This window comes from Gadus chalcogrammus, chromosome 11, assembly GCF_026213295.1.
Source record: "Gadus chalcogrammus isolate NIFS_2021 chromosome 11, NIFS_Gcha_1.0, whole genome shotgun sequence".
Taxonomy (NCBI): domain Eukaryota; kingdom Metazoa; phylum Chordata; class Actinopteri; order Gadiformes; family Gadidae; genus Gadus; species Gadus chalcogrammus.
In genome coordinates this window covers 22605977-22623342 of record NC_079422.1, presented here as the reverse complement: position 1 = coordinate 22623342, position 17366 = coordinate 22605977, and the positions used below count along the sequence as shown (strand labels likewise).

The following is a 17366-nucleotide window of genomic DNA, read 5'->3' as shown; positions in this document are numbered from 1 at the left end:
TTACATTAAGTTTTTCGGATGGGAGTATTCCTTTGTGGTAAACACGCCCGATTCTTCCGAGCAAAAAACATCTAAAACACGTTGACCATCTGGGTATATATATATATATATATATATATATATTCAGTGAATATTTTATATTTTGAGGCAAAGAGATACGTTTATAATATTATGACATGTTAATTTAACAATGCACAGTGAACAGTCTTTCAATAAATTCCTGAAGGATGGACTGAAACAAACGACTGCTGACCCCGTCTTCTACTCTCTGGACTCCTTGCTCCTCTTCTTCCTGGGAGGAGCAGCAGCTTGGGCTTCCTCCTTAGTCTGCTCCTCCTCTATTATAGTCTCCTCCTTCTCCTTCTTCTTCCTCTTGGGATGCGCAGCAGCTTGGGCCTCCTCCTGAGTCTGCTCCTCCTCTATTATAGTCTCCTCCTTCTCCTTCTTCTTCCTCTTGGGATGTGCAGCAGCTTGGGCCTCCTCCTGAGTCTGATCCTCCTCTACGCTCCTCTCCTCCTCATCCATGTTGGTCTCCTCTTCTTTCTCCTTCCTCCTCTTCTTCTTTGTCTTGGGTTTTGGAGGACATTCCTCTTCCGTCTCCTTTTCTCCCCGGCAGGATTTTCTCTTCTTTTTCTGAACGGGTTGTTCTTCTAAGGAACACTCTGGGGTCTTCACGGCAGCCTCCATCAATTCCAACTCTTCCTCCCCTCTCTTCCTCCTCCTCCTTTCCTCCTGGGGTGAGGAGTGAGCCTCCTCTTCTAGATTACCTTTCTTTTGCTTCTTCTTCTCCTCCTGAGGCCCCTCAATTATCTCCTTCTGGGGTGAGGAGTCCTTCTCTTCTGGATCACTTTTTTTTTTCCTCTTCTTCTCCTGAGGCACCTCAATTATCTCCTCCTGGGCTGGGGAGTCGTCCTCCTCTTCTAGATCAGCTTTCTTCTTCTTCTTCTTCTTCTCCTGAGGGACCTCAATTATCTCCTTCTGGGGTGAGGAGTCCTTCTCTTCTGGATCAGCTTTCTTCTTCTTCTTCTTCTTCTTCTTCTCCTTCTCCTGAGGGACCTCACTTATCTCCTCCTGGGGTGGGGAGTCGTCCTCCTCTTCTAGATCAGCTTTCTTCTTCTTCTTCTTCTCCTGAGGGACCTCACTTATCTCCTCCTGGGCTGGGGAGTCGTCCCTTTCTAGATCATCTTTCTTATTTTTCTTTTTCTTCTTCTTCTTCTGAGGGACCTCACTTATCTCTTCCTGGGATTTTGCAGTCGATTGGTCGACAGGTGGGCTTTTCTCTTGTTGGTTTTCTGGCAGTTGATTTTTCTTGCCATATTTGGCCATGTATTCTGCTTCCTGTTTTTCCAGTCTGGCCAGCTTGGCGCTCATTCCGAAGCCGTGCCGTGCCCCCCTGTGCCAGAGAGATTAGAGGGTGGTCATGGGAAGTGTAACAAAGGCGGTCATGGGAAGTGTAGTCTTTAACCACAAAGCAGGGAATAGACAAAGTGGGTAGTAGAGTATATATACATAGTCAGTGTACTGCACTGTTAATATCTGTTTCGAGGTGACGGCGCCTGCCTCTGTATTAGCCAATTATAATTGTAAACCGCAGGAAATCTTTTCCCTGATTTGTCAGGGGACGCCATCTTGCTCAGGGGTTGTTTGGTTTCAAAGGTTGCTCTCTTCTGTTGTTTTCTGCACCCTCGCTTTTTAAGATTCTCAAATCTCACCTACAGCACCTTTATTATAATAATGAAAATAAAGTGTGACTTGTATTAATCTATAATATAGAATATAATAATAAAATATAGAAGCGTTACTTGTGAGCAGTGCGTCCTCCACAAGCCTTCATCAGGTCAGCGTCGGAAAGCCTGTTGAGAAAATACACATTATAGCTGGTAATACATGTAAATACAAATGCTCATACTGCTAGTAAATAGCTCTGGAGTGTGTGTGGATTAGGGCTGGTTTAAGCAGCCTCACCTGGCCCGAGTCTGACTGATTACTCTGGGGCTGGATGAGGCTGCACACCTGTTGTGCATTCAATTTGCATAGGTTAAGCCAGCCCATCCCCACACGAAGGGAAAACGCAGATATTTCCACACGGTTTGGCCTCTCATTTACACGAAAACGCAGTTTTTATCACCGAAAACGATCATTTCTAAAAGCTCCGGCCAAATTGGAGATTTCTGAAAACGCCGGTTATGTGTTGTCGTGTCAATGGGGGGAAACGGGGTTTTGAAGCGTCACATTATGCGCCAGGAAATGCTTAACGTCATATGAGCGCCCTATGTTTACAGTTTGTTTGTTACAGGAAGACGCTCGTGTTATTCGTTGTTGATTCTGATTGGCTTGCATGGCTTTATCCTTCTCCCTACACTGCCGCCCATAGGTTTGGCATAGTTATAATGGCGCTCAACGGCGTATTTATGTGTTTTGATGTAAACGACCACTTTTTTGAAAAAGATGTTGTGTGCACAATGTTATTTTTGAAAACGGGGGGGGGGGGAATATTCGTTTCTATAATTACCCTGCAACGTATAAACGTGGCCTCAGGAGATCTTGGCCATGGCAGCATTCAAGTTACACATGTTATGTGTGTATCATTGACCTCCAAACTCTGCAATAAACCAGTTTACACATCACCACCGTGTGCCCTGGTCAACGGGACGAGCCCAGTGAAGCCACCGGGGTTGAGGGTGGCGTGTGACAGGGACCCTGCGACTTCACCGTACTGTTTCCGTACCTGGTCATAGAGGATAGGTCCATGCGGTCGTCGTCCTCCGAGCTGCTGCTGCTGCTCGAGTCGCTGCTCTGAGGTTCCGCCGGCGCCTCCCCCGACAACAGGGTCCCCGCCTGGGACACAAACACTTCGTCACGCTGGTCCCCGACGGGTTGGTGGTGCATGCAGATGGGTGTGAGGAGCGGTGAGTGAGGGGGCTACTTTTGTGAGACGCTACCTTGACGAAGCAGCCGTACATCTTGTCCTTGGACAGTGCTGCTTTCCTGGGTTTCTTGTTGGAGACGCTCCCCTCCGTCTCCACAGTGGTCTTCACCTCCACCCCATTCTGGACAAGACCAAATTCTGGTTAGATTGTAAAACGACCAGAATATACCACCTTTCACTCAGATTATAAACTATAAAATGATAGCTGATTATCTATGCACGAATTATAAACAGATAATACCCGCTTGGTTGTAAACCATGAGATTATACTTGATTATATTATATTATTAACCTGCTCAAATTGCATAGATTATAGCCTCCCTGGTCAGATTATACTGGGTCAGGCGATGGCCTACCTGGCCAGACTCCACCTGCAGGCTAGAGGAAGCCTTGTTGAAGACGTGGTCCCACCAATGGAAGGTGAACTCTTCGGCCTTCTTGTGTCCAATCTGGAACATAAAGTAACCATTAGCACACACACACACACACACACACACACACACACACACACACACACACACACACACACACACACACACACACACACACACACACACACACACACACACACACACACACACACACACACACACACACACACACATTTTAGTCATTTATTTATGTTCACATTTTACAATAACAAATCTTGAACACAAACACTGGTAGATGCACTCATCAAGCCCAGAATCTCTTTGACATGTCTGATCTCAGTCTATGGATACAGGAAGCAGCGTCTCCTCCATATGTGGCGGCTGCCTATTAATACAGATATGGAGACGCGGAGAAATCCGTATCAAAAGACAGGGCGCCCGGCGTGACTGGGTCGGCATACTCCGGTAGCCGATAGACTCTCCCACCGAGCAACGCTTGTTTGAAAGCGAGTTTCAGTAGGGTGATCAACATGATCAAAACGAGTTTTCGGATTCTTGATGCATCAACTACATTAACGCTGGTAGTTACAACGGGTGTAGATGTGGTCGGGTGTAACACAGGCACACACACACACGCACACACACACACACATACACACACACACGCACATACATACGCACCTACACACACACACACACACACACACACACACACACACACACACACACACACAGGCATATGCTAACACCCACACCCACACACACACACACACACACACAAAACCTACCCCTTCTTTGTTACACTTCACTTTGACTCGGATGGCTTCTGAAATACCGTCCTCATCCCGCCCTAGTCCTTTTCCTGCGGCAATCAGATGCACAGACACACATTTCATCACACACATTCTACACCTAGTTAAACGTTGTTGTTTTTTTACAATAACTCAACTGCTGTCTACTGCTACTGCCATAAAAATGTATTTCCTTTTGTAATGTTAATGTCAAACAGTCAATACATAAAGGTGTACTTCATCTTGTCAGTACATTCACCTGGATCCTATAGTAGTTACTATAAAACATAATAACCTGGTTCCTACTGGAATTATTATAAAACAATCTAATAGTCAGTAAATTCCTTACCTTCTGCCCAACCGTATCGAGCGAGCTGCTGCTCTGCGAATTTCATCCCTCGACTTTTCTCTGGTAGGCTGTCGGCCATCTGTAATGTTTTGCGGTTCTCTCACACAGCTCAGAATGACCTTTCATTAAACATAGGAAGTACTTTAAGAAACGGCACCTCTTTTCAGTATGCCACTGCCAAATATTTGAAATCTCTAATCTTTGATGCCAATCTTCATAAGCACAGCAAAATAAAAGTACGTAAATCCATTAGATAAGTATTTAGCGCACAAATACACGCACACGACATATAAACATGACTATTAGGCCTACAAGGGGGTTGATTTACTCAATGCTGATGTTTAGATGATTATAATGCGTTCAGCGTGTGATATCTTTGTGCATGCATGCATGTATGTGCATGTCCCGTTGCCTCTAGTCCCGTATGTAGTTCATAAACCCCCGGGATTACCAAATATATTAGAGTTATACATTGTAGTGCTACCTTCTGATCTGGTCAGAGTTAAGAAAGGTTTTGAACCGCTAATACCATTACGAAGAAGTTTATAAAAAACGTAACGTTACCTCTTTACCTTAAAATGTCTTTCTTCTTGTCACATGCCACGAGTGTGTAATAACAACGACCATGCCATGGGTAGTATGGTACAATATGAATTATGTACTAGCGTGGTTTAATATTAATGTATATATCTATATCTACATATATATGCGGTATAATAACAAGAGCCACCAGTTCACTGTAGCCATGTGGGTCTTCAGTGGAAATACACAACACCGGAAGCACTCCCACCACTTACTCTCAAAGTTTGCTATGAAATTGTGTTTTATATATTAACTAAATTTCAGAAAAGATAATTACACTTAGTCAGTTTAGTAAAAAGAAAACAAGGGGACAAATAAATCAACAAAATAAACCAAAATAAAAATACTCGATAACTTCCGGGTCGTGTTTGGCGCGAAAATGGAAGTAGGACTTTAACCTCAAGCAAGCGAAATGCTGAGTTGACACACCTTATCGGTCTAAGGATTTACTAAATCCAAACACAAAGGTGAGCTAATACATACACATTTACTTTAGAAGTTCATACTGGTTTCCTTAATTGGTATCCAGTGCCGACAGCCTGCAGGAATGTCCCGGGTGCTGAACTGTATCGTGGCCGTGTGTCCGGACGGGGGCATCGGCTATAAAGGAGATCTCCCGTGGCACCCCACTAGACTCAACAACGAGTTCAAACATTTCCGCCGGTTGACGGTAACGAGGACTCCTGGTGCGGAGGACAAGCAGAACGTGGTCATCATGGGCCGAAAGACTTGGAACTCCATCCCGGAGAAGAACCGACCGCTTAACGACAGAATAAACATCGTTCTGAGTCGGCAGCTGGAGGCCCCGCCGTCTGGAGCTCACCACCTGGCTCGGGACCTGCCCTCTGCCCTCCGCCTCCTGGACGGCCCGGAGGGTCTGCTGGCCGACCAGGTGTGGTTGATTGGCGGCAGCTCTATGTACTCGGAGGTGATGGAGACCCCGTGCCCCCGGAGGTTGTTCGTCACGCGGATCCTAAAGCAGTTCCCGAGTGACACGTTCTTCCCTGACATCAGCCCGGCCCAGTTCCGGCTGCTGCCAGAGTATCCCGGGGTGTCGTCGGAGCTGCAGGAGGAGAACGGCATCCAGTACCGCTTCCAGGTGTACCAGAGTGTCGATCCATGAGCCGATCAATGGCCAGGCCTGTCGCAGTCGAGGACCCGCGGGTCCCAATAGCGACCCGCTGGTGTCATGATGGAGCTCTGGATGTTGCGTCGTCGTGGTTTGATTTGATCACTGTACGGACAAGGTGTCTCTCCACACACTAAATTATAAGTGTGTGGATAAGTCGATTTAAACCTTAGATTTTCTGATGACTACAGCAGATGGCGCTAGAGTACAATCGTTTTCATTATTGTGAAACTAGTAAACTATAATTTTCTCCGTGATCAATGATGTCATCAGTAGCCTATCTGAATCTTGTAATGTCATTTTATTCTGAGTATAATTAGACTCATCTTCTTGGTGGGTTATTATTAAATTATAGACAATTTGTGAGTAGGCCTTCTAGGAACATTGTCATACATGGCATATTTAAAATATGTCCTACTTAACTAGAAGAATACCGAGTGATTTGGTAAGGTTTATAATTAGCACTACGACTACAGCCATTCCTACATTTGATCTCACATGTCATCCTTGGCCAATGTTTGGTTCAATTGATCAATAAACTCTTTCAATAAACCCTTTCAAGTTTGTTCTATCGTTCAGCGTTTTGTGAAAACGGCAATACTTTGTAAACACTAACTGTGGAGAGATAATTATATGTATTTAAGTACTGTTGTCGCACTTTTACCCGCTCCTACAGCCTCCTCTCCTCCCTACCTTCCCTATCCAGACTCCTACCTCTACCTTCCTTCTCCTCCTACCTCCAATACCACCCCCCTCACATCTCCTCCGACTTCCCCTCATCCCTCCCTCTTCGGCTTTCCAGTGGTGTCGTGGCTGGGAGGACCCCTCCCCCTTTGATGCTCTTCACCGTTAGAAACTCATCGCTCTGTTGCATAATACGGCACAAAACTTGCATTAGTGAAACAACTGACGGAACTTTTCGGCGCGCAAGGTGAGTTGAGATCGATACAGCTATGATCTGTCTTGTTTTTTTAACACTATCACAAAAGATAAGAGTACATATTGCAATGATGGACATGTAAACGCAGCGTACTATTGGATGTGTTGTTTTCTGTCCTAATGGCGCAAAGCCCGGCATGTGCAACACGGTAAACAAATGGGTGACTTAAATGTTTGTATATTGTCAATGTTGTCAGCACTATGAATAAGCACCTATTTGAAGGATATTATATGAAATGGTTTTGGAAACAGCTGCTCTAACGCTTATTCGGAAATATTAATTGGCCGTTGACTCTGCACATCTGTTTGGTTCTTTTGGTTGGATGAAATGTGTCGCCTCACGCAGTCTGGCGCACGGACACATTCGTACAAAAACATCATGACACACGCACGATCTTCTGACTTAAAATAAAAAAGACCCGTTTCTGCTTTGCAGTGTATCGTATCCTTATGACTTGTTTCATGAAATCAAACAATTTAAATCTTTATTTTTCGTGTTTGATATTTAAGAGGACTTGTAAGTGTTTTTGTAGGCGGGTTGTATTCAGACTCGGTGACTAATCGGGCATCACTGCAGGGCATATTATATATCATATATGATGCAGAGATATTGGCAAGAATAGGCTATCTTTTATTTGCAGATGACGCATAATTGTGAAAGTGTCTCAGAGGACAGTAATGTGTTTTCCACCTTGTTGTCTCTGTTATAGAGTCTGTGGTCAGTCGTTTTTATGATGTTTTCCTGGTATCCTCATTGTCTCCATAAAGCCCAGACTAGCCTTGTTCTAGGGCAAGGCTCTCAAACTCGTGGCCCGGGGGCCAATTGTGGCCCGCGGGATGATATTTTGTGGCCCCCTATTGACATCAAAGTTTAGTGTTAGTGCGGCCTGCGCGTTGTTGTCAAACGCACATTTTTGCTGAGTGGCTTGCCACCCTTTTTTTCTCACTTGTGACAGATGTCCCGGTTTTGCCGGGACAGTTCCAATTTGAGTTGCGTGTCCTGAGTCCCGACAAAAGCCAAAGTACGCTAAAATGTCCTGGTTTCCACCAATCACTATGAAATGTCCCCTGTTGTCAGCGATTACATAGCCAACGTGATTCAGATTATAGCACGATCATTAACTTAGGCCGCTTGCGGGTGAAAACGACAAAATATTTTATCGCAAATGCCTTTCGTTTAGACGGTGACGGCGTTTTTGGGGCATGAAAACGCATAAATCTGAAACCACCCTCCAGAGTGGAAAAGTTGAAAACGCTCCGCCGTAGCGTTTCCGTCTAAACTGCCAAGACGCAAAACACTGCTCAGATCTGCTCACGTCGCGTACGCGTTTACGTCACATACATGTGCCAGTACAAGGAAATAAACAAACATGTCAGATTATTTCCATGCGTCGGACCTTCAAGCTGCTCTGGCAGCTCTAACAAGCATACAGGAGTATTTCCACGAAATGTACAGGATATTTACAGATAGTATTACTGAACAGAGAAGGATCTTTTTGGTTTTTGCGGCACGGATAAGAGAAGGAAGATTCTACGCATGCTCTCAGACATGGCGGTGTTGTGTGATAGTCTATCACAGCACCATCTAGCAGCCTGGCATGCATACCCAATCGAATTCCACACACTTTTGCGTCACCGTATGCACGCAGATTTCCTCCCGAAAACGCTTGTCTAAACGCGGAATAAAAAGTGAAGACGCAACGCCACTTTTGCGTCTTCTGTTCAGACCGTCATCGTGTAAATGTAGCCTTAGATTGGGTCAGATGTGCTCCTTTTTTCTGTGGAATACTTGATGCGGCCCAGCCTGACCCAGACTCTACCTCCAGCGGCCCCCAGGTAAATTGGGTTTGAGACCCCTGTTCTAGGGTCAACACATCTGCTCTCATATCCAAACCTGGGCTACTCAAGTAACTGGTTTTCTAGAGAAGATCTCCCCTCTCAAGATCTACCATCACACCAAGATCCTGAAAACTGTAGTCAACTAGGAGTACACTGGGTTCTGAAGGCTGTAGTCCGATATGTCCTCGATAGTGTAGTCCACTAGGATCTTAATACTATAGTCCACACTGGGTGCTGTAATCCATGAGGACCTGAATGTTGTAGCACACTTTGTCCTGAATACCATGGTCCGAAGTACTGTAGTCCTGTGTCCTGTAGTCAACTTGGTCATGTACTGTAGTCCTCTACGTCCTTCAGTCCAATAGGTCCTTTAGTCCTCTAGGTCCTTTAGTCCTCTAGGTCCTTTACTCCAATAGGTCCTTTAGTCCAATAGGTCCTTTACTCCAATAGGTCCTTTACTCCAATAGGTCCTTTAGTCCAATAGGTCCTTTATGCCAATAGGTCCTTTAGTCCAATAGGTCCTTTATGCCAATAGGTCCTTTATGCCAATAGGTCCTTAATAATATAGAAGACCATTAGGCCCTGGATACTGTAGTTCACGAGGTCCTAAATACTGTAGCCCTCAAGGTGCTGTGATACTGTCATCGAATCGTCAATTAGGTCCTGTAGTTCACTAGGTCCTTAATAATGTAGTCTACCAGGTGATTGGATACAAGGTGAATCTATTGGATGGACCCCATACAAAGTACAAAGAGTACAAAGCTGATTATGGGTGTTTCTTTAGCGTGATACTGTAGTAGTTTAGCTTTGTGATGCTGTCGCTCAGCTTAGTCTCTGTGTTGTGATGCTATATCTTAACCTAGCGTTGAGAGCAGCTTGCGTCCAGGTCGATGGGTTCCTTGGCATTGTGGAGGCCATAAACTGCCGAAGTGAGGGAGAGAGAAGATGATTCTATCCCTCATAAGATGTCTCTCTCACTCCTTCATATTTTCTGGACGGCCCTCTTTCCCGTCCTGGAAACCATCTCTGAAGAGTAGACAGCTCTTATCTTCTACTAAACGCTCTTCATTGAACACGTTGTATTTCTGTGTGTTTGCATTAAACCTTTAAATATATGCTACTGTATGTTCAACTTGTGTACCTTTCTAGACATGCATGAGGCTTGGGTGTATGTGTATGCAGGCGTGCGCGCGCGTGTGTGTGTGTGTATGCGTGTGTGTGTGTGCGTGCGTGTGTGCACGCATGCATGCGAGAGATTAGAGGGGAGATCATGGTTCTGTGTTTGTTCCAGTGGTTTCCACACCATGGATCATTAAGCGAGAGCCTAATGTTTTTAATAAACTGTTTACAGCTGTCCCACTGTTGTTGGTTTAGAACTCGAGTCAACAGGTGAGTGTGATCATGGGTCTGGTCTTCAGGCACAGCAGGGATTCTTGAACTATTTCCTTTAGTCGGCCCCAAAAAAATAATCAGATTGTCTCGGGGTCCCGACCGCTGCACACTCAGATAAGTGAGCACACTGGAACAAATTCCAGTGAGCACACTGGAACAAATTCTAGTGTGCTCAGTATTTCTGAGCCTTCTTTGCTTTGTCAGGACGCGACACATCTCCAACTGGATCGTTAGTCGACCAAAAGCTGAAGTGACGAGTCACTCTCAGTGGAGCGGCCGGCGGTTCTTTACAAGTCTCTGCCAGCCAGCTGCTCCTCATATCAGACCCGCTCTTCCTCCTCCTCCTCCTCCTCCTCCTCCTCCAGCAGACCAGCTCCTCACTATGGCCCGCTGTGAGGAGGAGGAGGAGGAGGAGGAGGAAGTCTTCCTCTACCAGCTCTGGGTCAAATATCAGCAGGAGGAGCTTGCTCTCCTGGGGTATGGGTCTCTCTACCAGTGGCCTGGTGGTGGTTGGAGGAGGAGGAGGAGAAGGACCGCTGGGACCAGAGGAAACCTGAGAGCTCTCCTCAGGTTTCAGTCCAACATCCAGAGGAGGAGAACGTCAGGCTAGAGGAGGGGAGGAGAAGAACGTCAGGCTAGAGGAGGGGAGGAGAAGGAGAGGATGGGAGGGGGTGGAGAGGAGGAGAACGTCAGCGCCCAGACAGGCTTCTCTGGAAACTTTTGTTTTGTTTATTTTTTTTGGTTTTTCTTGACACCAAACTTCTCTACGAACCACTTGACAGCGAGACACAAACTGCTCTTTTTGTACCCCGGCCCAGATTCTACTAACTCTGTTTATCTTGTGTATTCGTCATTATCTTCTAAGATAAGCATTGAACCTGTGTGTGTGTGTGTGTGTGTGTGTGTGTGTGTGTGTGTGTGTGTGTGTGTGTGTGTGTGCGCGTGTGCGTGTGTGTGCGCGCGCGTGTGTGTGTGCATCTATATGTGTGTGTGTGTGCGTGTATGGTGGACATCCACAGCGATGCCCGGGACATCCTGTGTGATGGCGCATGGATGTCTTTCCTGTCCTACTTCCTGTTTCCTATTGCCATGTGGGCTACATTCCAACCCCCTCCATGACCAGCACAGGTCATGTCTATTTCTAGAGGAGCCACTCTGGCCTCTAGAGTTGTGCAGATGGATCCAGACATCTTTAGGCCATCTTTAGAACATCTGGACCAATGGGAGCAGGCAGTGATCTGAGGGGGGGCGTGGCCTTGGTTAAATTGATCAAATATAGAAGTTGCAGATCTAGAATGCCAGAGTAGCTTTTAATAACCAGGAAGCCATCGGTTCAGAGGAAGCAGGGTGGAGGGAGGTGCTTGAAAGGATTGTCATGAACGAGCCTGCAAGAAAACAGTCAGTTTTTGTTGATATTCATCTTAACTGGTCAATGTTAGGGTTAATGTTGTGGTTGGGGTCTAGTAGTATTTTCCTCTTCTCTTTGCGGGCGTGTATGTGTTTACTGTCCACAGTGTGTGCACAGTGCGTTGTGTACGTTGAGCCACGCGCTGCGACCCACAGAGGCTTAGGGGAACGTGTAATTATGACATCGCTCGGTCATGTCGCTCCTCAACCTCAACTCAACCCTGCATGTGTTTTTCTTTTACCATTTTATTTTTCTTGGATATAACACCATGTCCCTTCAAAGGAGCGGCACTAACCTTAGGTGTTGTGTGGTTTTGTGTGTGTGTGTGCGTGTGTTTTATAGACCTGGACGCTTGTTTGTTTTTGTCTTAGCGGCTGGGAGTATAAAAGTTAGTGAGAAGCTGTCTTCCGCTGACCGCTGCCTCAGCCACGCTGCTCGTGGCTTCACTACTAAGAGGCAGCAAAGAACTCTCTAACCCTATCCTACTAGACCAGAACTCTCTAACCCTAGTTGACTCTACCAGAAACCCATAACTCTCCAACCCTAGTTGACTACCAGAAACCCATAACTCTCTAACCCTAGTTGACTCTACCAGAGACCAGAACTCTCTAACCCTAGTTGACTCTACCAGAGACCAGAACTCTCTAACCCTAGTTGACTCTACCAGAGACCAGAACTCTCTAACCCTAGTTGACTCTACCAGAGACCAGAACTCTCTAACCCTAGTTGACTCTACCAGAGACCAGAACTCTCTAACCCTAGTTGACTCTACCAGAGACCAGAACTCTCTAACCCTAGTTGACTCTACCAGAGACACTGAACTCTCTAACCCTAGTTGACTCTACCAGAGACCATAACTCTCTAACCCTACTTGACTCTACCAGAGACCAGAACTCTCTAACCCTAGTTGACTCTACCAGAGACCAGAGCTCTCTAACCCTAGTTGACTCTACCAGAGAAAACAGAACTCTCCATGTTTACTCTATCAGGGACTCAGAACCCATTTTTTGTTAGGGTAAGTGTGTGTGTGTGTGTGTGTGTGTGTGTGTGTGTGTGTGTGTGTGTGTGTGTGTGTGTGTGTGTGTGTGTGTGTGTGTGTGTGTGTGTGTGTGTGTGTGTGTGTGTGTGTGTGTGTGTGTTTTGTTAGGGTAAGTGTGTGTGTGTTTTGTTAGGGTAAGTGTGTGTGTATGTTCTGGTAAGGTCAGTGCGTGTGTGTGTGCGTGTGTTTTGTTAGGGTCAGGTTTAGTGTGTGTGTGTTTTGTTAGTCTTAGTGTGTATGTGTACTGTTAGGGTTAGTGTGTATGTGTTTATTAGGGTCAGGGTTATTGTGTATTTGTTATGTTAGAGTTGGTGTGTATATGTTCTGTTAGGGTCAGGATTATTGTGTATTTGTTGCGTTAGGGTTAGTGTGTATGCGTTCTGTCAGAGTTAGAGTGTGTATTTGTTGCGTTAGGGTTAGTGTGTATGTGTTTTGTCAGGGTTAGTGTGTATTTGTTGCGTTAGGGTTAGTGTGTATGTGTTCTGTTAGGGTCAGCGTTAGTGTGTATGTGTTTTTGTTTGTTAACTCATCGTTGGCGTGTGTTTTCCCAGGGGTCGGGTTGCCTGGCCCGTGCCAGGCTGTGGTTGATGAACGCATGCCAAGAAGAGAACGCAGATGCTTAGGATTAAGGGTTTAATATTCTCTACCAGTAACTGTGTTTTAATGACTGGGGGTGGGCTGGGACTGTGGTCGCTGCGTCACACGTCGGGCTGCACATTCACCCCGACTCCTTCAGCCACCTTCACAAACGGGACAGCAGAAACCAGGATCACAGTTAACACCACAGTGTTCCAACCAGAGAGTTACAACCGGAGAGTTACAACCAGAGAGCTACAACCAGAGAGTTACAACCACAGAGTTACAACCGGAGAGTTACAACCAGAGAGCTACAACCAGAGAGTTACAACCACAAAGCTACAACCAGAGAGTTACAACCAGAGAGTTACTTACAACCAGAGAGTTACAACCAGAGAGTTACAACCAGAGAGTTACAACCAGAGAGTTACAACCACAGAGTTACAACCACAGAGTTTCAACAAGAGAATCACACCCAGAGTTACAACCAGAGTGACACAACCAGAATTACAACCAGAGTTACAGCCAGTGAGTTACAACCAGACAGTTACAACCAGAATTAAGACCTGAGAGTAACTTGCAGAGAGTTTCAACAAGAGACTAACAACCAGAACAACAAGCAGAAAGTTATAACCAGATAGTTACAACCAGAGTGTTACACAACATAGATTTACAACCAGATAGTTACAACCAGATAGTTACAACCAGATTGTTACAACATAGATTTACAACCAGAGTATTGCAACGACAGAGTTATAACCAGAGATTTACCGAAGGAGAGTTACAACCAGACAGTTACAACCAAGACAAGAGAGTAACTTGCAAAGAGTTTCAACCAGAATTACATCCAGAAAGTTAAAACCAGATATATATAATCACAGCTACGACCAGAAAGTCAAATCTCTAAATCGAATTCAGTCGTACTCTTTTTGGGTCTCTTATTAGATCAATGTGACATTTAAACTATTTTTAACTCTCTTTTCAACTTTAATTAAAACAAATTAAAACTCAGTTTACTCTATTTACTTTAAAACACACACACACCGCGCACACACACACACACACACACGCACACGCACACGCACACGCACACACACACAGTCCAGCAACAGACTCGTAAGTCGTAACCCCCTACTCCCCCTCCCCTGGGACACTCAATATGTTTTTCTACTTTCTCTTCCAGAGAATGAGTCAGAGTTTCTCCTTGAGCTGCCACCACAGAGACAGACACTCAACCAGATTGGGGTGGGGGGGGTGAGAGGGAGAGAGAGAGAGAGAGGGAGAGAGGGAGAGAGGGAGGGAGAGAGAGAGAGAGACAGAGAGAGAGAGAGAGAGAGAGAGAGAGGGCGGCGGCAGGCTGCAAACCACAGAGAGAGAAACAAACAAATAAAAGAGAGGGAGAGAATGAAAAAAATAAAGAAAGACAACAAGGCGAGTGAGCTGTATAAACTTATACGATCTGTCAAACTGTCGTCCGAGATGTTTTTCCTTCAGGTCTATTGAAATATAATGAAATATTATTAAGTTATGAAGACTACATTCAAAGTATGTTCTCAATTACATCTGAGTTGTCATCAAAATTATATCAACATACAATTGTTCAAATATAACAATAAAAGTAAGAAAGTTACATTTAAAATGGTCTCAAAATTATATTTTCCGTATGTTATTAGTGCGTTACCTAAATGTAGTTCTGTTGAATCGTGAGTCATCCTGATTGGATAAATGAGAGCACATGTGATCACACAAACGCATACCCTGCCTGATGAAGGAAACAACGTGCGTGAAATCTAATCTTAATGATGTTTGACTTGAAAGTCAACTATGTACTGTAAAGTTTAGGGTCTATAGGGGACGTGTTTCTATAGAGCTGTTCTGATAGAAGTTCTCTGTGGTCTCCACAGGGGATGAGATAGGGACCCCTTTTGGGCCCTCACCCTGACCCTGAGCCATGCTAGCTAACCCCGCTAGCCCTGCAGCTAATACCGCTAGCAATAATGATGGCACCCTGATGCCAGCACCCTTAGCCCGGCCGCTAGCAACGTTAGCCCGGCCGCTAGTACTGCTACTGGACGGGGATGCAGGGTGCTAGCTTCCCTGAGGACTACATGAGAACTACTCATGCTTTGAAACTCACATCAAAGTGTAGATGTTTTATCCTTCAGAGGCATCAAGAGCTGTGCTTCAGCCATCACATGGATCTCTAGGAATATATATCAACCACCTTATTAAGAACTTCATATTTATTATAGTTATTAAAGGACTCCTGATGCGCCATTCAAGTCCTTTCCCTGAGTGACAGGAATAATTTACATTATTCTAATGAGCTCTGATTGAGGCACTGATTTTAGACCAGAGCAATCATGTATACAAAATAACCATTTAGCTGGCAGGCATGAGAGACATCAAGACCCCCATTCTGCTTTAAGGCTTACATAACACTGACGGCAAAGGCCGGAGCTCATTCAATGGAGAGAGGATAAGAGTTCTCAAGGCATGCTGGGGCACGCAAACGTTGCAAGAGAATAGTAAGAGAGGCTTGAGGGGCGAGACTTAGGGACACGAGACAAATAGGCTTTTAGACAAACAGGAACGACCTTACTGAAGTTCACATGAGCTGAGCTTCATGAAAATTCAGCGAAATGTACATAATGCACCCTTCATGCAAACTTTGTTTTTCCTCCAACCCAGAGCTGTAGAGTTTGCATCACGTGTTTTCTAACTAAGACCAATTAAAGAGCTAATGAAAAATCCACAGAGTCCCTAATGAGAACCATATATCGTTAAGTCTTGTTGTTGTGGTGTCACCCTGCAGCATACTGGAGGACTGTGGTGTGTGTGTGTGTGTGTGTGTGTGTGTGTGTGTGTGTGTGTGTGTGTGTGTGTGTGTGTGTGTGTGTGTGTGTGTGTGTGTGTGTGTGTGTGTGTGTGTGTGTGTGTGTGTGTGGTGTCTGTGGGTATGGGTGTGTGTGTGTGTGTGCGTGTGTGCGTACGCGTGTAGGAAACAGACCACAATGTGACATTTGAGCTACAGAACCAAGATGAGAACTTGCAGATTCAGGGGTATATGATGTTATGTTAATACGATGATGATGTGATGTTAATATGAAGATTGATGTTTATTCCTCTGTGAAGGACTTCCCTGGTCCAATCAGTTACAGATGGAAAGGAGCTAACTTAGTCTGGCTGGCTCGGGATGATTACGCATAGCATGATGGCTCTTGGTGTCATTCCTGTCAGAGTCATGCTGTCGTTTCTGTAACGGTGTGTCTTGAGCCGTGAGCGCAACTTGGACGCTAATGGAAAACAATCCTAGTTTGTGGAATTTGGACGCTAATGGAAAACAATCCTAGTTTGTGGAATTTGCCCTGCAGTTAACTTACTCGTTTGCAACCTCTAAGTACTCAATCCTAATAATGTTGACTACATCAGGATGCCTCTTTACGACCAGAGATGCAATGGGATTAATGTGACTGAAGCTGTCTCGCTCTGGCGCTCAGCTCTCTGTGTTAGACAGTGTTTGTGGGTCAGGGTCAGGGGTTATGGTTGGGGTTAACCCTCCTGTATGACCTCTCTCTAGGACCATGCTGTCGCTGCCGTGCCTTGCCCTCCTCCTCCTCCTTCTCAGCGGTCTCAGTTGGTCTCTGAATCCCAGAGACCCCAACGTATGCAGTGTATGGGAGAGGTGAGGCCCAACTCCAAGATCCAAGCCCTCACCCTTATGAATCGAGCACAACGCAACACAACGCGAATAATAAATAAACCTAATAACCACCGCCGTTAATAATTATATATAAACGTGAGTGGTAACCCGGCGATGCTTTCTCCCAGCTTCACCACCTCGGTGAAGGAGTCCTACCTGCAGCCGTACGACCAGGTGTCAGAGGAGCCCTGCTACGACCACCGGTCGGCCTATCGCTGCCCCCGTCACAGGTAGCCCCCCCCCCCTCTTCTCACACACTTCCTGTTTGCTGGCCGGAACCAAGATTGACCTGCGTGTATGGTCTGTGTGTGTGTGTGTG

General features: G+C 45.6%; 3 protein-coding genes across 4 annotated transcripts in view; 2 read left to right on the top strand and 1 right to left on the bottom strand.

Annotated features, from left to right (window-relative positions):
* Positions 1-108: 108 nt before the first annotated feature.
* Positions 109-5471, bottom strand: gpatch4 (G patch domain containing 4). Of its 2 annotated transcripts, none has more exons than XM_056601587.1 (8): positions 5005-5471; positions 4441-4559; positions 4089-4162; positions 3286-3378; positions 2943-3050; positions 2729-2838; positions 1803-1853; positions 109-1393 (listed from the first exon to the last, which is right to left on the bottom strand). In XM_056601587.1, exons 2-8 carry the CDS (start codon positions 4517-4519, stop codon positions 262-264), a joined length of 1647 nt encoding a protein of 548 aa, XP_056457562.1. In that variant the 5' UTR covers positions 4520-4559; positions 5005-5471; the 3' UTR covers positions 109-261. The 2 variants fall into 2 exon arrangements, with proteins under 2 accessions (XP_056457562.1, XP_056457561.1); XM_056601586.1 differs by having other exon boundaries at positions 5013-5471.
* dhfr (dihydrofolate reductase) lies at positions 5379-6515 on the top strand. The gene has a single exon (XM_056601590.1). The coding sequence runs from the start codon at positions 5570-5572 to the stop codon at positions 6143-6145; it is 576 nt and encodes a 191-aa protein (XP_056457565.1). The 5' UTR covers positions 5379-5569; the 3' UTR covers positions 6146-6515.
* A 464-nt stretch (positions 6516-6979) lies between these two features.
* pear1 (platelet endothelial aggregation receptor 1) overlaps positions 6980-17366 on the top strand; it is a 27767-nt gene continuing 17380 nt past the window's right edge. The window contains exons 1-3 of the mRNA XM_056603148.1: positions 6980-7082; positions 16925-17029; positions 17176-17277. Of these exons, the coding sequence (XP_056459123.1) occupies positions 6988-7082; positions 16925-17029; positions 17176-17277 (302 nt within the window). The 5' untranslated portion in view covers positions 6980-6987. The remainder of the gene's footprint in view (positions 7083-16924; positions 17030-17175; positions 17278-17366) is intronic.

Coding starts and splice junctions, on each gene's coding strand:
- dhfr (XM_056601590.1), top strand. CDS start 5,570: ATGTCCCGGGTGCTGAACTGTATCGTGGCCGTGTGTCCGGACGGGGGC.
- gpatch4 (XM_056601587.1), bottom strand. CDS start 4,519: ATGGCCGACAGCCTACCAGAGAAAAGTCGAGGGATGAAATTCGCAGAG. Junction 3,379..4,088: donor TGAAGTGTAACAAAGAAGGG/GTAGGTTTTGTG, acceptor TTTATGTTCCAG/ATTGGACACAAGAAGGCCGA. Junction 1,854..2,728: donor GACCTATCCTCTATGACCAG/GTACGGAAACAG, acceptor TTTTCTCAACAG/GCTTTCCGACGCTGACCTGA.